The following is a 21,856-nucleotide window of genomic DNA, read 5'->3' on the forward strand; positions in this document are numbered from 1 at the left end:
TGCCGTAGCATGCCAAGTTCAAAAAAAGGCCACTTGGTGTGACTCGTGCCAGTGTCGAGATGGAGCCAGTCCCGGACGGCATATTACCCTGAATAAGTTCTTCGTAGCTGGTCTTGCCTGAATCTGACAGAGTAGCTCGGTGAAATTCCGTCCTCGAGGCTACTAGAGCATCTAGCGCCACTAGAGCATGATGAGCCCAACGTGAACGGGCCTAGTCTCGAATAACAATCCATTTGTTAGCGGAGCCAGCTTCTTTCCAAATTGAGAAAGTGATCTATCATTGTAAGCCCATTGTCAATCCAGCAGTCGTACAGATAGGCTTAAGGTTTGACACCTTCGGGTTGGTGAGACAGCCTAGTGGACACAAACCACAGTGCGGTGGATACGCCAAGGCCTAACGGCAGACCCTGAAATTTTAGACCCCATCTAGGTGCGCTACACAGCACTAAGGATGTCAAACCTTGGCGATAGCAGGCACTGGACTGCCCCTGACAGTATGCCGGTGTGGACAACTACCGTCTTGACAGGTGGTTCGCCAATGGAGACGATTCCCAGAGAACCCATCCACTATCCAGGTATTTTTCTACCCCGAAAGGGGGCATGTAATTCGCGAGCCCGTAAACCATTGGAGGTCGGGCCCTACTATTAGCTAGCTCGCGCTCTCACTTACGGTCGAGTTGCGAGTGAGTTCTCGGAATATAGCAAGGACTAAGTTAGGACGATTGACTGTAGGGTCTCTTTATGCCCCTGATGCCCATCAACCGATGATCCTCTCACCGTGAAGCAATTAATCAGCACTTCTGAATCATAACATAATCAAGTCAAAGACGCTACAGGCCACACAGTGAGCTAGACCACCCTGCTATTCTACCTTAAAGATACCTTATCAAATTCAAGGTATCTCAACTATAAAAACTCCAGAAGACTTGATTTTGGTATGTGAATTAGGAAGATATAAATAATATAAATGTTATATACAAAATTCACATAGCTACATGGATAGTTAATGATATGAAATACCTGTATCTTATGTGTATCAAATAGGAAATTGTCTATTATATAAACATAAAAATAACATTTGCAGAAATTTGGGAAATTCATGAAGTACCTTTATATATCTCATCTCTCTCTCTCTCTCTCTCTCTCTCTATATATATATATAGAGATATATAGTTAGTGCTTAAGGATGGTATTGGCTGAGATATAATGGAATTCAAAAGGTATCTTTCATGTGGGATAGCAGGTTGGCCCGCCTGAGCGTGTGGCCCGCTCGACCGTTGATTACGTTAACTAGCCATTTCCGGCGGGCAACGGGAGATTTTGTGGAGTATAAAGAGCATAGTTCTAAACATAGTCCCAAAACTTCGGTTTCAATTCCCAGTCATATTCACCTTGGTGCTTGTAGAGGTTAATACCACTTTTGCTTTCCTTGTTATGGTTCGCATATAAAGCTTTCTCCCCCCTCTCTCTCTTCTTTCTATTTGCTCGACCAAAGTCACTCATTCGTCATGCGTATTTCTACTACACCACTGTGGATCTGGCCCCTGGCTGCCGCCCCTGTTGTTGCAGGATTCACAGAACATAGTCATTCGAAGCATGCGGCTATGCACAAGAGATGTCCATATGCCAATGGCCATCAACAAGACGTGTCAGGATACGATAAAGGCCTTCTTGCGGAGTTATTGAAGTCTCCCGTTGATGGTAGGCCTGAAATCTTACTCCATAACTGGTTCACTAACATTGAACTACTTAGTCACTGGAGAGCACGGATTTCAACCTCCGGATTTCGAAAATGGCGACCAAAGAGGTCCTTGCCCGGGCTTGAATGCGCTGGCAAATCATGGCTATATCCCACGTAACGGCGTGGTTTCGGTGGGAAGATTGTAGCCCAGTCGCGCCAGTCGTCATGCTAACAAGAGACAGTTCGGGGCTGCGATCACGGCCATCAACAAAGGTATAACATAGAGCACACATTCCAGGATGAGATCAGCTGCTAACGATTTTAGTGTATGGTATGGGCGTTGACCTTGCTACTGTCCTTGCTCTCATGGGCACAGTTTGGACTGGGAATCCGCTGTCTCTAGACCCAAGCTTCTCCATCGGAGGCCGTGACATTGGTGTCAACAACTTGCTGGGAAACCTAGGAGGACTACTGGGTGCGTGAACCTTTTAAAGTACCCTGGCCTTCCATGGCATCCCCCTTATTCAAATGACTGCAGGTGATCCCCAGGGCCTCATCGGCTCTCACAACTTCATCGAGTCGGACTCCTCCAACACTCGCGACGACATTTACGTCACGGGCAATAACCATAAATTGAACATGGACAATTTCATGTCATGGTACAACATGTCCACTGATGGGACGTTCGACATGGACCTCATGGCGAAGCGCGCAAAGTTACGTTTCGACCAGACCGTCCAAAGCAATCCGAACTTCTACTACGGCCCTGTAACCGGCCTGATTGCGCGAAACGCAGGTTATATCTTCCCCGCGCGGTTGTTCCGGAATTATTCTCAAGATGAGCCGAACGGCGTTCTGAGTAAGTAGATGAGAGGATTGTTCGACGCGTAAACATACTAACCATTTGTAGCCAAGGAGCATATTCGGATCTTCTACGGAATCTATGGAGAGGAAGGTAACTTCACCTACAGGGAAGGATGGGAGCGAATCCCAGACAACTGGTACAAGACTCCAGTTGACTTTGGCCTTGTCCAATTGAACCTGGATATAATTGACTGGCTGTCGAAGTACCCCGAGCTCGGAAGGTGAGAAATCTTCGCTAATTCCCATCTTTTCCGATCAAATTTCTGACACTGGTGCAATCGCAGCATTGGAGGCAACACAGGAACCGTGAATAGTTTTGCTGGTGTTGATCTCGGAAATTTGACAGGCGGTGTCTTCAACCTGGGTAACCTTCTTGAGGGAAACAATCTATTGTGCTTGGCGTTCGAGGTGCTGAAATTTGCTGGTCCTAATGCGCTATCTGGACTTTTCAAGAGCGTTGCAGAGCCGCTGGAATTTATCACGAATGCACTCTCCGTGCCTTTGCTGAATGTCACTTGTCCGGCGTTCAAGGATCTGCAAATGGGTGGCAAGCCCTTCTGGGAGGTTATGCAGAATGACTTCCCCGGTGCAATGAAGAGCGGTGGTGCTTTCTAGCTGGCCTGCCGGCTAGATGGCACTCTACTGGTGAGGGTGATAGAGTCATTATATTCTCTTTCTTCGAAAGTAATTCTTATCTTAGGTTTCTTGCTCAGTACTTGGGTGGACATCTGATCTGTCAACCAATATGACTACTATATCAGGGATTCAAATTTTCCGCATTATTAAGCCATTGCTCCTGAAGGTCGTGTTTCAGCTCTATGGAAGAGTGTCGATTTAGAGGTTTGGTTGTGCGTTCAGAATTGACCAGATTTGTGGACTTATGCGCTTGAAATTGTAGATCATGATATATTTGTTTCAATAACCACTGCATTGCTGGCCTATACAGCATACTATCCTTAGCAATAACAGATGTCCTCATCATGAATACTATATATTTTAAATCATGTTCTGTACCAATCTACAAAAGTCTTAATTAATCTCTAAATTCTCACTCTTCATAAGACAAATACTTATAATCATATTATGCTCAAAGGGCTCCAGGAGTGAGTACCAGTATCAAGTAGAAAACAAAGAAAAGCACCACAAATCAAGATTAGGTTTTAATTTGCAACGGGCTATCTAAAAATAAGTACAGTATATCACTTATGCTTTTTCTACAAGCATTATCACTTAATATTTTATAATTAGTTGGACAGAAGCTCCACTACATCCAGACTATCATTGATAATCAACAAGAATAATCTGCTAGATATATAATATACCTGTGGCGGTATATACCCATTATAGGGCAAAGGACATCTTCTTCTATCCATATGTGAGAGATTTCATCCGTAGAAAGCAATAAGCCTATTAAGTAAGCCCTATCGCAGCTATATATCAAAGATGCAATCAATAAGGCCCCCTGGGAGTTGATATCTTCCCATACTATACACCAGCTCGCCTTGTCAAGCACAGCATCACTAAATACTATATACACAATGCTTAATCACGTGGTGAACCTCTTTATCTGGACTTTTACCACAAGAATAGTGTCCTGCTAGAAAACAACTCCCCACGCGCGAATCAAATTTTTGAAATTTACGCAACTATTACAGGGCCTACAGGCCTTATCTCTTGTATAATTATATTTAATATCTCTAGTAATATTCTAATATTAAGCTTAAAAGATTTTATCTCTTTATAGTATTAGAATAGTATTTAAATTATTTTTATAACTAGTCTTAGCAGCTGATACAGAAAATTCTGTAGTTCTTAATAATATTATTAATTTAATATAGTATATAGTTAACTAGTAATATAATATAAAAATAATTATTAAACATGTTTAAGAGAGTTGAGAAAGTCTTTCTAAACTAGTAATATAATTTATAAAAATAGTCTTAAAGACTGTAGAGATACTTATTATTATTAATCTAAATAATAATCTGAAATATAAGTTAAAAAAATTAAGTAATTATTTTTAAAAAAAGTTTATTTAGTTATAATATAATATTATAATAATCAAGATTTAAATTAATTTTAAAAATATACTCAGGTTTATCTCCAGTAAAAGAATTTATATATATATATTTAATAAAAAGATCAGGCTATTATCTAATATAATAATTCTGATTTTTATTATATAATATACAGTAGAAACAGGGACCCCGGAATAGAGTGGTTAACGGCCAGGGTAGGGTAGGTTAATGGAAAAATTTATACCTGCCGTCAGGTTAACAGTTAGGTATAGGATTTTCTTATATCTAACCGCAGAACAGCCAAAAATAGAATAATTAATTATTTTAATTATTCTTAATACTAAGACCTACCTACTATATCCTTTTAAGCTGTAGTATAAATAAAGTATATTTAGATTAATAACTATCTATCTTAATTATTTATATTTTTTTAAATAATTAATACAAAACTAATCTTCTTAATTCTAAAAATAATTAAAAGAAAGAAAATAGTATATTTTATTTTATTCTAATTTATTTAACCCAATATTATCTCGGGTGGTAATAAAAATTAAATTTATAAAAAAAATTATTTTTATAATTTAAAATAATAATAAATATATATATTTACAGCTCTGTTTTAGTTATATATTATTTATAAATTATAAATATTTTTTAAATTACTTTTTCAGGCTGGTAAATCTCTCTGAAAACTATTTTATATATTAATAAATAAATTTATTACTTTTTTTATAAATTTAAAAAGGTTTCTAAGTATTTATAATAAATTTAAATACTATAAATTATCTGTATTATTTAATTATAATATTCTATACTACTTTATCTACTTAATTTATCTGGAAATCTGTACTTTCTATTAACTATAAATATAAAAATAATTAAACAGTATTTTATTAAAATCTGTAAAAAACTTTTACAGACTCTATTAATAATATTATTATAATAATAATTATAAAATATCTTTATAAAACTTCTACTTATATTACTTAATAAAATCTAAATATTTATTATATTAGAGATATTTTATATAACAGTTACTAGATACTGCAAAATCTTATTTATAAATAAGATTAGTAGAAGATATCTCTCATAAAAACTTATTATTATTAGATATTTCTAATATATATAAATATAATAGATTATATTTATAACAATATATATTTAGAAATAAAATAATACTATATTAATTAAGTTTTTTTTATTTTCTATTCTCTTTAATTATTTATACAGATAAATAATTTATTATAAGTTAATTATAACTATTAAATCTATTCTTAGAAAATATTATTAAATCTTTTTTCTTTATCTTACAGATCTTTATAAATTATAATAATATCTAGATAGAAAATAACTTCTTAATCTATATTATCTTTTCTTTTTTAAATCTTAATATTAAGTATATTATAAAATATTAAAAAATTATTCTATATCTAATTCTTTGAGAAAAGATTTTTATTTTTTATAATTAATAATGAATAATTATTTTTAGCTAGATTTATATACAAGACTAGAAACTATTTTTTTATTTTAATTAAGAAAAGACAGTCATAATATAAACTTACTTTTAAGAAAATATATTATTTTCTAATAAAATCTCTTATATTTTTTATATTATATATTTATATATTCTACAGTATCCAGTAATTAATAATTTTAAAACTAGTTCTATAAGCTACTATCTTTATAAAAGTTATAAAAAATAAATATTCCAGTATATTTCTAAGCAAATTATTAAATAAATACTGGATAAAGAATTATTATAGATATATAACTATTAATAATTTTTTTATAAGTACTAATTCCAGAATCTTATTTTTAAATAAAATTTCTGGATTTTCTAGTAGATTATTATTATTAATAATTATTATAATATTTCTAGACTCCTGCTGTCTATAATAAAAAAAATTTTCTTAATTAAATATTATATTTTTTTATTATCTGTTATCTACTGTTTTATATTATTAAATATATCTAATTTAAATAAATAATTAATCTTATTATTTTAATACTCTTCTGAATATCTATTCTTTTTTATTAGATATAAATAAAAAAATATCTCTTAGAATTCTTAAAAAAGATATATATTTAAATATTATTAAAATTTTTAAACAGTGGGCACATGTCAATTACAGTTAATTATTAAATTAATTTAAATTAAAAAATATTTTTTATTTTAATTAAATATTTTTTAACAGAGAATATAGATTATTATAATATTTTATTAAACTTTTAACCAATATCTGGATCCCACACTGGTAAGAACTTAATTAAAATTATTTTAAAAATTTTATAAAAATATTATCTTATTTACTAGCTGTTAGAGATAATCACTGATAATACTAATAATAATAATATTATATTTAATATTATTATATTAGAATTCTAGATTTAACTTAACCAGGGCATCTATCTCTATAATATTATAATAAACTCTAATCTTATAAAAATTATTTAAAGCTAATATTATATTCTTTATTTAATTTATATTATTTAGTTTTTTATTAATATTTTTCTTCAGAAATTCTAAATCAAGACTATAAATAAAGCAGTTAAATATATATAAAAAAATAATAATAAAAAATTAAAGATCTCTTCTAGTATCTCACAGATAATTAAAAAGATATATAATAAGAGTTATCTATAAAAGACTTCCATAGAATTCTCTAAAAATTATCTGTGAAAGCCTTATATAAAATACTCTAGAAATTATTTATAAAAGACTTTTACAGATAATTTTTATAATCTATCTATTTTCTTTTATTTATTTTTCTGATTCTTAATTATAAATTTAGAAAATTATATATTTTATAAATGCAAGTCTCTAATATCAGAAGAAGTTTTAGCTTATTTAATAATTAAAATCTGTTTTAATATATTATCTACTTTTTAATTATAAAATCTAATAAAACTTAATCTATCTTATAATTTATTATATAATTAAACTATATCTAGCTATCAAGAACTTTATCTAGTACTAGAATTATAATAATATTAATTATCTTTATTTTACTTTTATAAAATAAAAATAATTAAAATATTTATTTAAGCTCTTATATCTTTTTTTTTTATTTCTTATTTATCAGAGAATAATAGGCCTACAGTTTATAAAATCTATAATATTTATAATAATTTCTTTGATTATCTTGATTAGTCTATTAATTAGCTAGTATAGAAATAAGTATTTTAAAAAAAAGAAATTCTTTAAAGTCTAAAAAATATATATTAAAAATTTTATAAATACTATTACCAGATTTATTAAACTAAAAATTATATTTATATAATTATAACAGTTCTAGATTCCATATCAAAACTTAAAAAATTTAAAAAAAATACTTAATTAGATAATAATACTGATTAATATTTTAAATATTAAATTATTTTTAAAAAGATCTTTTATTTTTATTACTAGCAGAATTCTGTTATTAATATATTATTTTTAATCTCTAGTATATTCTTAAATCTAGATAAAATCTTTTATAATATTTTAAAACATCAGAAGCTCTTATTTTCTATAATAATATTTAAAAAATTCAAGGTCTATCTTAATATTAAAAATATATAAATTATTAAAGACTGGAATATTAATTTAACTATTTCTAAAATTATACTTATACTAATAATTATCTAGAAACTACTGGATACTCTAATATCTTTATTTATTAAAAATCTTATTATAATTAGTTTTTTATTTTTTACTATATAGCTAGGGACTTTCTAACTATTATAATTAATAATATTAATATTAAATATTTCTCTAATAATTCTTAAAATATCTGCTATTATTACCAGAGCTGTCTATATTTTAAGATTATTAAAATTTTTATATTTTAGATATATATTAATTACTTTATTATTATAAAAAAATATCAGAATATTCTTAATAATCTTTCTCTGGATTTTATTATATTTATAATTAAGAATTAAGAAAATAATAAGTTAATAATAATTTTTTATATTAGTAAGAATAAGAATCTAGATAATCTTAATAATAATTCTAAAAATAAAATATTATTAAAAAGAAAAGATTAAGTTTTTTCTTAATTTAATAATATCACATGTACCCAGATACAGATAAATACTTAAATTATATAATTTTTTTATTATTATAATTATTAACTAAAATAATATAAAGAATAATTTAAATAGTAATTTATATATTTCTTTCTAATAATCTAATATAATTATATTTAGATTTTTAATATTATTTATAAAAATCTAATACAGAAGCTACTAGGCTGCTGATTACTAGCTAAAAAATCTAATTATTATTAATTAATAATTAATCTAATTTATACCTGTTTTAATAATATAGTAATTAAAAATATATTACTATTAGTATATTATTTCTATAAAGTCACTGTATAAATTATTAATTAATCTATAGTTATTAATTTTTTAAGTATATCTGATCTTTCTAACCTGCAGTTAAGATTAATTAAAGCAACTTCTTAACTGTAACCTATTCTTAACTGTATGGTTAAGAGGATTCTTATATCTTAATCTAACCGTCAGGTTACGGTTAAGGTTAGGTTAAGGTATAACAGTCAGGTATAACCACTCTAAATTAATATTATTATTAGAATATTATAGGATATTCTAGAGAGTATTCTAGTTAATTAAAAAATATTATTAAATATTTAAAAAACTAGATATTACTAAAAAGATATTTTAAATTATATAATATAATTATAGCTAGTCTAGAGACCGGGTTATAATAATTTTTCTTAAAAAAATTATTATAAAAGAAATAAATATAATTATTTATTAAAGAATTTTAAAGAAATCTCTTTTAAAATACTATATATTATTTAAATATTAATATATATTATTTATTATATTTAAAAAGTAAAGACAGGGCATGTATCTATTTATATATATATAAATAAATATATTTAGATATCTGGAAGTATTAATCTATATATTAAGATTATTAATAATTTAAAATTAATTATATTAAGGTAAACAAGGCAAGAATTCTATTTATTTATAATATATATAATAAAACTAATACAGGAATTATAGATCTAGTAAAGAAATAATTATAATAATTTTATTATATAAAATATATCATACTAAAAAATTTTAATCTTTATTATTCTGTATAAAAAAGATCAGAGATTTATATAAAATAAAAAATAAAGAAATTTTTATAACTGATTAATAAATATAAACTTAAATTATTAAATAAATCTAGTATAATAATCTATTTTAATACAGGACTTAATATAATTATTAATCTTATATTTATATTTAAGAGCCTAGCAGACTGTCTGATCTAGTAAAAATAAGTAAATAATATAAATAATAATTTAGATTATTAATTGTAAGAATAAAAATAGATATATATATATAAGTAGCCGAGGTAGTTAAGTACAGAAACTAGAAATATATAAATATAAATAAACTAATATTATTAATATAAATAAAATTTAGAGTCTTCTAATTTTATAATTTTAGAATTATAATATATGACTGTGTATAAGCAGAGAATAATATAAATTAAATTATAAATTATTTAATTAATATTATTAATAAAATAATTAAATGAGATGATTTTATAAATATATTTAAATATTTATTCTAATTCTAACTTTATCCTGGAATATATTAAGATTATATATAAAATATAAGTAATATACTGCTGCTTGATTAAAGTTTTATTATATTAAAAAAAAATTTAAGAAAATCTATAAATAAATATAAAATAAAAAAATCTGATTTATTTAAAAGACTTTCCAGAAGACTTATAAAGACTAAATATAATAAATAATAAAAAATAAATAAAGTTTTTAAAAAATTAGATACTGGGTGCGGGCAAGAAATTAAAAAGATAATTAAATTATATTTATTTTTATATATAAGTAAAAAGAAGCTAATATACTGGAGATAAAGATAAAAATATTAAAAAAATTTTTTTTTATTTCTAGCTAATCTAATTAATATTAATAATTTTATAATAATATATAAATTCCTGCCCAGTATTAAATTTCTAATAGTAATTTTAATTAAAATATATAAAATAGTTTATAAAATATTAATAAATAAAATATCAGATATTAATAATATTTTTAATAAAGTTTTATATTTATTATTTCTAATAATTAAGAGATATCTAGGACAGCTATATAATATATATTTTATAATAAATTATAATTTTTAATATTTTTAAGAATTAATAATAGTTATCTTCTATAAACTAAACAAGAAAAATTACTATAAATTAAAATTATATTAATTTATAATTTTATTTAATATATTTAATAAAGTCCTGGAGGTGGTCATGGCTAGATATATTATATATATTATTAAAATTTATTATTTTTTATTTAACTAGTATCTTGGAGACTGAAGAGACTTATTATATAAATAAATTTTATATTAAATTATTAACTGAATCTAGCAGGTATAATAAAAAAATAAATTAATTATTATATTATTTCTGGATATTTTAGAAATATATAATAATATTTTATATTATTATCTATTTTTTAATCTCAGGAAGTAACAGCTGGAGTACTTAATATTATAAATTAAAAATTTTTTAAATTATTAAAGAATTAAAATATAGTTTCTAGAAATTATCATAAATTAAATAATAATTATAATAGGGATTTTACAGAGATCTTTATTATTATTTATTTTTTATTTATTATATAATATACTTCTAATTAAGAACTGCACCTGATAAACCTTTATAAAAAAAACTAAGATATATAATTAAATTAATAATATTAATATTATTATAATAAGTTAAATAATAGATATTATTATTTATATATTTATAAATATGTACCAGCAAGTATAGAAATAAATTTAAAAATATAAATTAATATTTATTTTAATAAAATATTAGTTAATTTATCTTTCTTATTTTTATACTGCAGGAGGAGCTGGAAGATTACTAAAAATAAAAAATAAAAAAATATTATAATTATCTAGTTTAAAGAAGTAATAATTTACCTTAATATTTAGTTTAATTCTAAATTAATTTTTAAAATATATTATAAATAAATAGTTATAAAGGCAGAGATGAGTCTGGAAATATTAAAATCTATTTTAATATTTATATAAAATATTTTTCTATTTAATATATACAAGATCTATAATATTATAGTTATTTTATAATTTCTGTATTATTTCTTAATATAATATAATTTATAAAGATTGACTGGAGGAGTAAAAGCTAGAAAAATTATTATTTAATATTTTAAAAAAATATAGAAGTATACAGTGATCCTGATTAATAATATTTTTAAAAAAATAATAAATAATATATTTAATATAGAATTTTATTTAATTTTAATCTCCCGGCTCCTGGAACAGAGGATAAAAAAATAATTATATATATAATTACAGATTTAAGAATCAGCTAGATAATAGAAGAAGTCTGATATATAAAAAAATAATATATATTCCTGAAAGTATTTCAGGCAGAGTTAATAAATTAAAAATATTAGTTATATTAAGCTAGCTGGTTAGAGCTTAATATATATTAAAAAATTAAAAAAATCTTTATCTAATTTTTTTAGAAAAATTTATTTAAAATAATTATTAAGGACTGCAAGCAGGTGATTAAAATATATATATAAATTAAAATATAATAAAAATTTATATTTTATATAAATAGGAATAGATACAGAAGCTATATAAAAATAATAATTATTATATTTAAAAAAAATAAAATCTGGAAGAAGATTTATTAATATATAAATTTAAAAATTATTAATAATATATATATAATAGAATTCTGGAGCCTGTAACTAGTTATTATATAAATTAAAATTTTAAAAAAAAATAAAACTAAATAGAAAAAAAAATATATATATTTAATAATAATTAAACTGTACTAAAGATTATATATATTTTAAAAATATTTTTTAATTAATATATTCTAGTCCTCCTGTTCAAGGAGGTCAAGAAATTATATAAAAAAAATATAAAAATTTATTATTACTAGATTTCTGATTATAAGAGAATTTATAATAATAAATATATAAATAAAATTATTAAAACAGCAGCAGAAAATTAAAAATAAATAAATAAATTATTAGTCCTGGTATTCACAGTGAGAAGAACTATATATTAATTAATAAAAAAATAATAGAAAAAATAATAGAAGTAGTAATTAATTTTTATTAAATTAATTAAATATTTTATATTAAAATTAATTAAAATATCTTTTAAGCTTTACAGGAATCTTAATAAATCTTAAAATTTAATATTAATTTAGTTATATATAAGCTAGATTACTCTAAATTATTTTTTATATAAAATCAGAATAAGAGACTTAGATAAATATAATTATAATAAAAAATTATAGATTTCTAAGTATATTTTATTTAATTATAAGAAACTCTGAAAACTTCAGTTTAAGCTTTAATAGAGACTCAGGAAGTAGAAAATAATAATTAATTAAAATAATTTTAATATATTAATAAAAATCAGCCGCGGCTTATTATATTATTAATTTTATAATTAAAATAAGATTCTTAAGTTAATTCAACAAGGTTCTGCTAATTATTAAATAAAAAAATATTAAAAGAAGATACTGGATATATAAATTATATAAATTATATATAAATATTATTTCATAATACAGGCTATTATAAAAATATAAGATTATAAGAAAAATCTGTAGTAATTTACTATAATTAAATAAGACTTAAATAAATATAAATTTATATAAATATTATATAGAGAGCATGAAATAAAACTAGATATAATTTTATAAAAAATTAGAAAAGAACAGGGAGATAAAGCAAGATATAATATATTTTTTAATAAGATTTTTTAAATATATAATATCTTAGTAATAATATCAGGATCTGAAGTAAGTAGTATAGAGTTAGTAATACTATATTTTATATTATTTTTATATTTTATATATATATAAATAGCCTCTCTAAGAGCCTAGAAAATACTTATACAGCAGGGCCACTAGTACAGCCAGCTATATCAGATTAATGAATTCTACTACTACTACTACTACTACTAATAGTGTCCTGCTAACAAGCTAATTCCCATGATCTCTCTCTCTCTCTCTCTGCCAAAGGTTACGTGCCGCTGCTACCACTTTATAGACCTTAATAAAAATGAAAACGTAGTAGCGAAGAGAGCCCCTGTGTCGTCTGATGATTACACGATTGCATTACTATGAGCTCTGCCATTAGAGGTGGTCGCAGCCGCAGCAAAGCTGGATTTGCGGCACGAAGAAATGCCTGTGAACAATATGGCTATAATGCATATTTCTTTCGACAAACTGGCAGGCATAATGTGGTGATTACTTGCTTATCCAGTCGAGAACATCGCATAGGAGCAGCAGCGACAGTAGCTACCCAGCTGAAATCCAGTTTCCATGCCATTCTGTTGGGTTTTATGGTGGGTATCGGTGGCGTGATACACAATGAGCCCATATGTATCTGTATCTACAGTGGGTTTATCAAGTACGACTATAAAAACCCATTATCAATGAAATTACTTATAAGTTTAAGTTAAGTCTATAGTTAACAGTTATAAATATATATACTTATTAACCTGACCGTTTACCTGACGGCAAATATCAATTTCTCGATTAAAATGACCAGACCTGGTTGTTTGCCACCCTAGTTAACAGTCTATTAGACATAATAATGGTAGTAGTATGAAGCTGGTTCTTTCTAAATCTAGAATATGATATACTCAAAATCCTATCAACAATAAATTTATTTTTGACGTATCTCTATTTCTGATTCTATATACCTATTCAAAGTTAGACATGCTAGTAAAGCCGTTTAGCTATCTTGTATAGTCCTCATTATAATATATACTTCTAATCTTTCTCTTGCTATATAGAAAGTCAAGAAGATCCTTGCTACTAATAACAGTCATCTGAAAACACACACACACACACACACACACACAATTTATTAAGGCCCGGCAGCTCAGCCGAAAGGGCAACTATCACTGACCTATCAACCCAGGTTCTAATGTACATCTGCGGTATCTCCATTAAGCCCACACATACATCCTTTCAGTATATGTCCTCAGCTCTTGATATCATAAAAATCCCTGTAGATGATTAATCTTGCTTATAGACTGGCTTGAAAGCGCTTCTTCAAGTCTTCAACAATCTATCCCAGCAGATGGCACAGAATAGTTGGTTAAGGTTAGTGGCATAGAGCATCAAGCCGTTCTTGTTTCCCAACGTAAAGTCAGGACTAGCGATCGCTTCGAGCATGAGCTGCATCGTCTCAGTCATAGAAAGGCTGTGCATAAATTCGTATGATAGTACCTGCGCACCACCACTTTCGAATGGCAAAGTAAGTATACGAATCCTCCCGGCCCGACAGATAGTCAACGCGTTGTGTATACACGGCATACTTGCCTGCATGCTCCTCGAGCTCTTTACAAAGCAAACTGCGGAAGAAATGGCCCATCCGCCCGACACAGCTCAGAGACTGAACATCTCCCTTCATGCGTATGAGTATTAGCTCGGGTGGAAGCCTGGCAAGGTGGCAGAATAGTCGTTGTTCAACCATAGTAGCCGACATTACTGTGATTCAGATTATAGGCGGTATACTGTAGGCATTTCAGATAACTCGGGTAAGACAGGTGACCTTTCAGCTCGTCTCAATGATTTTTTCCACGCACCTGGGGTCTGATATAATGCCTAGATCTTCCAACACGTACAGTTTTACCTACTGGAGCTTTCTAGAAGCCTTGCGGCGTGGAATGAGCAATGCCTGCCTCATCAAAAGGAAGGGTATCCTCCAATGGTGAGTTTGACATACTGTGCTGACATCTAATTATAATCATTACTCCTGATGTAGACTGAAAGAACTGTTGATCCAGATCTCTTGATGTGGCTTTGTCGGAAATACTTACCTAGCCAACCGTGAAGACTATGCAAACGCTGTCCTATGTCATAGAGCACACTAGTGATAATGGCATCGCCACCCAGCTCCCCAGGAAGGAAAAAAGGAAGTAGAAACAGAGCAAAGCACTCGCAACGAAGTTCATGTAAGTACTCTTCCTGAAACTCTCTATCTACCTTAATAACCGACAACATAGGTTCCATCCGGCAGGTACGTGAGCGTGACCTCAATTAATGCCTTCGCAGCCGCTCCAAACCCAATCCTGCACCCCACATACCCATCCACACATTCAACTCAGCCTAACCACCCCCTCCACCCCCTTCTCCATCTCCACAAAAGACAGCACATCCGGCGGCAAGTGAAACCTCGTCACCTCGCCAGTGGGCGCATACCCGCACCTTTCATACCACCTTATCAGCGCCAACCGCGTATCTAACGCATTTAATCCCACCCGCTTCACCCCCCAGACGTCGCGGCAATGGCCTTCCGCGAGACTCAGAATCATTCGTCCAAGACCCCCCTGCTGATACCTTTGATTAACCGCCAAGTACGAGAGTCGAGCGAGGCCGGGCGCGTGCCTGCGCATGCTGACGCAGGCGATAATGGGCGCATCATTGGAGTCGACGTCGGCGGCGGTGGCGATGAGGATTGCACTATCTTCCTCCGTGATGCGGGTGAGGATGTCGTCTACCGTGACGTGGAAGCGCGCTCCCAGGGCGAGGTCACCCGTCCAGTTGGGGCGAGTGTCGGTGGCGCGGAAGGCGGATTCGACTAGGTCTCTAATTTGAGGGCCATCGGTTGGGGTTGCCAGGCGGGTGGGGAGGGGCAAGGTGGTCATTTTGAGTGTTGGGAATGGGAGGCAAATGACTGTGAACAGAGGGAAGGAGTTTTGAATGGTTGCGCGAGACTACAATTATGGAATCTGGTAGAATAGAGCTTGAGAATTGGTATATGAAGCAGTAATAAGTGGTGGACAGCAGTAGCCGAACCTAAGTGCTAGTGTTGTCTGACGCCCTTTAATTGACATAACTTTTGGGCTACTAACTAGTTAACGCCCTTCGATTGACATTCCCTTCGCTGACAGAATGATAAGCTACGATAAGGACGTGTTAGCTGACAAATAGGCTAAATACTTACGCGACCACGCACAACTTATCACTTTACCACTTGAAGAATGCCTTGACTATATAGCAGGCTCTCGAACTGCTGGGTTTGACATCAAATCTGCCAGTTATTTCCACTGTCTAGGGGGTACAGTCGTTGGCAGCAATCAAGAGTAGATTGCGAGATACTAAAGGAGGAATATTGAAAAGGCTTGTGATATCGTCTTGACAGATAATCTTCATCTTAAGCAGGTCTATGAGAACAAGGACCCGGACTTATATATTGAAGAGGAGGTGAGCATAGGTGTTGCTCGTCGGTTTATAAGTGATGTTAGTGACTGGATCAAATATTTTTGATTGTTCCCAAAGTGTTTGGCATGGCAGTGGTGGAAACTTAGGTAATAATTATGCTTACTATACTATGAACTGTGTTATTTTATCTGCATATATTATTTATTATAGTATAGCCTTCGACAAAATTTAGTTAATTTCTCCTAAGAAACAGATTTTCAAGCGGTAAGACGAGAATCAAAAGGCATATTGAATGATAGAAACGTGCAAAACAAAAAACAAGAGGAGAATAAGCATTACTGTCCTATAACGTAAACCACGATCGCGCGGCCCATACGGTTGAGCAGCCTATCTAATAATGTCATACAGAAACCACTTTGCTAATTTGGGATGATTTAACCATGGAAGAGTATGAGGCTTTAAAACATATATGTAGGCTATAGTACTAATGGAATAATTGAATTTTATATATATATTAGATATGTATAAAACAGCCGGTAATATAAGATACCCTCATTTTACTTCTATATCTACTATACATAATTTTTCCTAACAGTATTTTTGCGTACTTCTGATATATAGATCTCTTAATAATTAATCTTGATATAAAATGATAGCCTTCCAAGAAATGTAGTTGTCAATATACAATAGTTCTTAAGAAATATATAGACTAGAAATTAAATTTCAGAGAGGACAGCGACTCGCTCTGAATATATTATAAAGATACCTGAAGCACAGCTTTTTAATACGATGACTACCTTGAACTCCGTACAGGAAATTAATACATCCACTAACTCCATCAGATGTTATATCTGGGATGTCGACATCAATACTGGAGTATATGAATCTGCTATTAAAGACAATATATTGCAACCAGAACAGGTACTTGGTTTTGATCTAAGGATTAATGGGCTGAATGTGCTCGGGAATACTGCGTGCGTACTAGACGAACACTTCAAAGAAACTCTTCTGCCGCCTGCGACTCGACCCTGTCTCTGGTCGTGTGACCAGTCCCGTCGGAATTATCACTTGTATGGTGGAGGCAGACGATTTTGCCGTTACTGCGAATGGAAATTGCATATTTGGCTACTATATATCAGAATGGGATAACGAAGGTTTGGTTCAACAGGAAAAGCAAGGTTGTTTCTGGAAGTTTGAACCCCAGCTCGAACCCAAATCCGACATCCAGAGCATTCAGCCGAACAATGATGGACAAGAATGTGCTTTATGTTACTACCGGCGGAGGAGCAGCTACTCCGATCAATTAATTGTACCTTCGTAACAGGTGTTGCGGTTTTAAGAGTTGAGGTTTAGACAGCTGTATTTATGGTATTCTGAAATACTATTTTGAAGAAGGAGCAATCAAGAACACTTTGTACAATCTAACGTCGTTCTGGATTTCATAGGAGGATCAAAACTTCCACGCCATAGATGGGCTTTAGCGTCTTCACAGAAGGATCGGAACTACTAGTATTACTTGCCGACTTCTTTTCCAGGACGCCTAGAGTGCGCGGTTACACTAATGCAACCTACTGACAGAACCCACTGTGGCGGACTACCCACTTTCCGTCCTAGCGGAAAGTACTGGCGCCGATGGGCAAGTAAGGTCTGCTACGATAATATGTTGACTCTTAGGTCCAGAAAGCTTCGGTTAACTATATACCTGCGACATGACGGCTTCTGTAGCAGATGGGTTTGTCATGGAGATAGCGGAAATCGCGGACTTAATGCTCGTCTATCGGGTGCAACATTCCTTCTTTCTTTAAATGGTTACGTCAGTAATACTCGGCTACGCGCCGTGAAGTTAGCATGCGGAGTTAAAATCCGTCGGCCATTCTATTGGCTATTAATTACTTGGCTCTGTGGGACCGTCAGTAGGCTGCATTAGCGTGACTGGAGAATCGATAACCAATTTTTCATCACGCTGGATAACTGGTTTACCCACTTTATCTCTGTAAACAGGGGGCGGTTCATTATGTTCACCACCCCGGCTAAAATCTCGGATATAGGGATCTTGAAACTTCATTATTTCTCTGGAAATATGAAAAAAGAAAGCTAAAAAAACCCCGAAGTCCGATGCTGTCGGAATTAGCCCTTACCCGGTTTATGCTCAAGCTAACCTTCAGTCGCTTCACTACGGTCGTAAACAGCAAAACACACATGCTGAACGAATGTCCATGTTGACTGAGAATACTCGGATGCACGAGTGGGTCGTACGACTTTCACAAGAGCAGGCCTTTTCGCCCTCATTGTTTCTTGATTTGTGCAGTATCTGGCTATGTTGACTATTTTCAACAGCACTAGTAACGTAGAGGAAAGCAGTAGAACACGAGGACGTAAAACGGTCAATTGAACTAGCAATGCAAGGAAGCCCGAACTGTCTGATTAACGACCCTAGAGTGTGACAATCACCTTCTTTGCCGAAACACCTTTCTTTTGTACGTCGAGGCCGTGCTGAATGGTCTTGAGCCCATCTCCTACGACATAAGGATCTGGCTTTGCCTGAAAAGCACCGTTTGCCAGAGCCCGAGGCAAGTACTTTCCCCAGATCCAGTCACCAATATCGTTATGCGGTTCTTGAATTATGGAGTATGCGATGACTATGAGGCGGTCGTTAATGACTTGGAAAAACGCATTAACCCCACAAGAGTTTTATACATACCATACTGGGGAATACATCGCTCAGTTGGTCGGTCGCAGGGAAGCACGCTGGCAACAGGCACCTTCGAATCAAGCATGTCAAAGATCTCGGAGATAGCTGCAAAACTCGGCTCTTCAGCGATTGCATCATAAACTCCTGCAAAATTTAAACCTCTGAGTACATGTGAGATATCTTCTACGACAGTGGAAGACCTGTAGTCGAAGACTGCATGCGCGCCAAGTGACTTGACAAATTCTCTATTAGCCTCAGATGCAGTAGTGAAGACAGTCAGACCTGATGCAACTGCGAGCTGGATAGCGGATGCACCAACTGAAGATGCACCACCCCAGATTAGGAGTACTTTGTCCGTAGATTTGACATCATCCGCTTCAGGAAAGGGCAGGTTAAGATAATCCTTGCGGTAGAGACCCGCACTGGCGGTTGAGACAGCCAGTGGAAGCACAACAGCCTGTTCAAATGTAAGCGATTCCGGAATCTCGGTTACAAGTGACTCAGCTGTAACAGGATACAACTGAAATGCACCGTGCGCCGGATCCTGCGTCAAGAGGCCGTAGCAGTGGCTGCAGGGTGTTAGCTTTATGATTATCTAGGTCGCAGTGGAACCCTTACGCAATCACTCTCTGGCCCTTCTTGAACCTATTTACGCCACTCCCAACATCTTCGATAAAACCAGCAGCATCCTGTCCCAAAACAAAAGGATACTGATTTAGATAGCGCCCCAGGCTCCTGGACAATGATCAGAATCAGGGAGACGTTTCTTATCACGAATGGAGACAAATAGCCACTACTGACTGTATTTTCCAATCAACAGGATTCTTATGGACGGGTCAGTGACAGTCATATATACATTGCTAGAGGGAAGAGAAGGCATTACAATAGCGACGGCGACATTCTTGATCACCACTTCTCCAGGTCCTGGTTTCGGCTTTGCAGCGTTATGGATTTTGAACGGATATTCTGCTGGCTCAGTAATCCACGCTGCTTCGTTTTCCGTCATCTTGAGGACACTGGTACAATCAGAGATTGATACTTGGGACAGTTGGATAATGAAGAAATATGGCAGATCGAAAAACTTTTCGAAATAGGGGAGGATGTCAGTGTTTCTATACTTCTCGCCGTAAGGGTATGGGCCCCTCCCTTTTTATGGCTCCTAAGATAAATAAAGTTCTGAGATGAAGTTGGATGGCCCCGTTGGTTGCTGAGAAATCAAAAACGAAGACTGACCGATCCGCCATCCACCGGCATGCTTCAGGAGTCCAATGGAATCAATGGATATCATGAGCTTAGAGTTCCCCGCTTTAAATCCGTTATCCCCGTTGGAATGGGTCAACGAGATTACCAAGTAATTCCCTGAGATCATAAGGGGCCACCGGAACTGGTCGGAGCGCGTGATAGCTGATGAATAATCGTGTAAAGGGAGACTGGGTGTACTTTATGCAAATTATAAAAGGGAGTAGCGATCATCGAATGTCAAATAGTTCTGTGTCGATTTTAATAACACGCCCTTCATATTACGGCTTACAGTATGTATCATAGGCCCGGTTCTGGTTATGATCGCCCTTGGGTAGCCTTAACTGAAATTGTTTCACCTCCCTGAACAACCTCAGGTCATTCAAGGTTTTCACCATGCCATCGATCAAGGAATGCAAGGTACTTGTTATTGGTGGCTCATCCGGAATTGGTTATGGAGTCGCGGAGAAGTGCCTTTTGGAGGGTGCAAAGGTCCATATAGCATCTTCAAATGCGTCTCGGGTGGGCAAGAGTGCTGTCGCTTTGAAACAAAAATTTCCCAGTGCGGAGATTACTGCACATATCTGTGACCTTGGTGGTGAAGACGTCGAAAAAAGCCTGGAGCATTTGTTTTACACCATTGGCTCACTTGACCACATCGTCTTCACGGCAGGCGACAAACTTGCCATTCAACCGCTGGAAACCATCAATCTCCATGCTATCCGCCGGGCAGGCCATGTTCGATTCGCTGTCCCGCTCCTGTTAGCCAAGCTAGCCCCGCGGTTTCTCAACGCCGGTCCGAAGTCGTCTCTCACGTTAACAACGGGAGCTGGTTCGGAAAAGCCTTTTCCGAATTGGTCGTTGGTTGGGGGGTATCTGACTGGCCTTATGGAATCACGCGGAATCTCGCCTTGGACCTTAAGCCACTCCGGGTCGACCTGGTTAGTCCAGGGGTGATCGCTACGCCTCTCTGGGGATCTGAAGGGATGCCAGAGAGTGTGAAAGGTTCTACCACCCTGGGCAAGGTTGGGATGGTCGAAGAAGTCGCCGAAGCGTACGTCTACCTGATGAAGGATACAAACGCCACGGGAGCCTGTATTAGCACCAATGCAGGATCCCTTTTGCTGTAGTAGCTAGATTAGTCGCAGACCCTC

General features: G+C 32.2%; 4 protein-coding genes across 4 annotated transcripts; 2 read left to right on the forward strand and 2 right to left on the reverse strand.

The window, feature by feature from the left end:
- Positions 1 to 1,508: 1,508 nt before the first annotated feature.
- Positions 1,509 to 3,160, forward strand: AKAW2_81392S (peroxidase family protein; the record flags this gene model as incomplete). Its single annotated transcript, XM_041682518.1, has 7 exons — positions 1,509 to 1,701; positions 1,754 to 1,872; positions 1,924 to 1,954; positions 2,007 to 2,156; positions 2,220 to 2,540; positions 2,592 to 2,766; positions 2,830 to 3,160. 7 exons carry the CDS (start codon positions 1,509 to 1,511, stop codon positions 3,158 to 3,160), a joined length of 1,320 nt encoding a protein of 439 aa, XP_041549353.1.
- Positions 3,161 to 15,705: 12,545 nt separating this feature from the next.
- Positions 15,706 to 16,254, reverse strand: AKAW2_81393A (GNAT family N-acetyltransferase; the record flags this gene model as incomplete). Its single annotated transcript, XM_041682519.1, has 1 exon — positions 15,706 to 16,254. One exon carries the CDS (start codon positions 16,252 to 16,254, stop codon positions 15,706 to 15,708), a length of 549 nt encoding a protein of 182 aa, XP_041549354.1.
- Positions 16,255 to 19,204: 2,950 nt separating this feature from the next.
- On the reverse strand, positions 19,205 to 20,469 carry AKAW2_81394A (zinc-binding alcohol dehydrogenase family protein; the record flags this gene model as incomplete). Its single annotated transcript, XM_041682520.1, has 5 exons — positions 19,205 to 19,410; positions 19,473 to 20,032; positions 20,082 to 20,198; positions 20,265 to 20,287; positions 20,347 to 20,469. The coding sequence occupies 5 exons, from the start codon at positions 20,467 to 20,469 to the stop codon at positions 19,205 to 19,207; spliced, it is 1,029 nt and encodes a 342-aa protein (XP_041549355.1).
- A 629-nt stretch (positions 20,470 to 21,098) lies between these two features.
- On the forward strand, positions 21,099 to 21,832 carry AKAW2_81395S (oxidoreductase, short chain dehydrogenase/reductase family; the record flags this gene model as incomplete). The annotated part of the gene is made up of 2 exons (XM_041682521.1): positions 21,099 to 21,463; positions 21,532 to 21,832. The coding sequence occupies 2 exons, from the start codon at positions 21,099 to 21,101 to the stop codon at positions 21,830 to 21,832; spliced, it is 666 nt and encodes a 221-aa protein (XP_041549356.1).
- Positions 21,833 to 21,856: the final 24 nt, after the last annotated feature.

Source organism: Aspergillus luchuensis, chromosome 8 (assembly GCF_016861625.1).
Source record: "Aspergillus luchuensis IFO 4308 DNA, chromosome 8, nearly complete sequence".
In the NCBI taxonomy this organism is placed as follows: domain Eukaryota; kingdom Fungi; phylum Ascomycota; class Eurotiomycetes; order Eurotiales; family Aspergillaceae; genus Aspergillus; species Aspergillus luchuensis.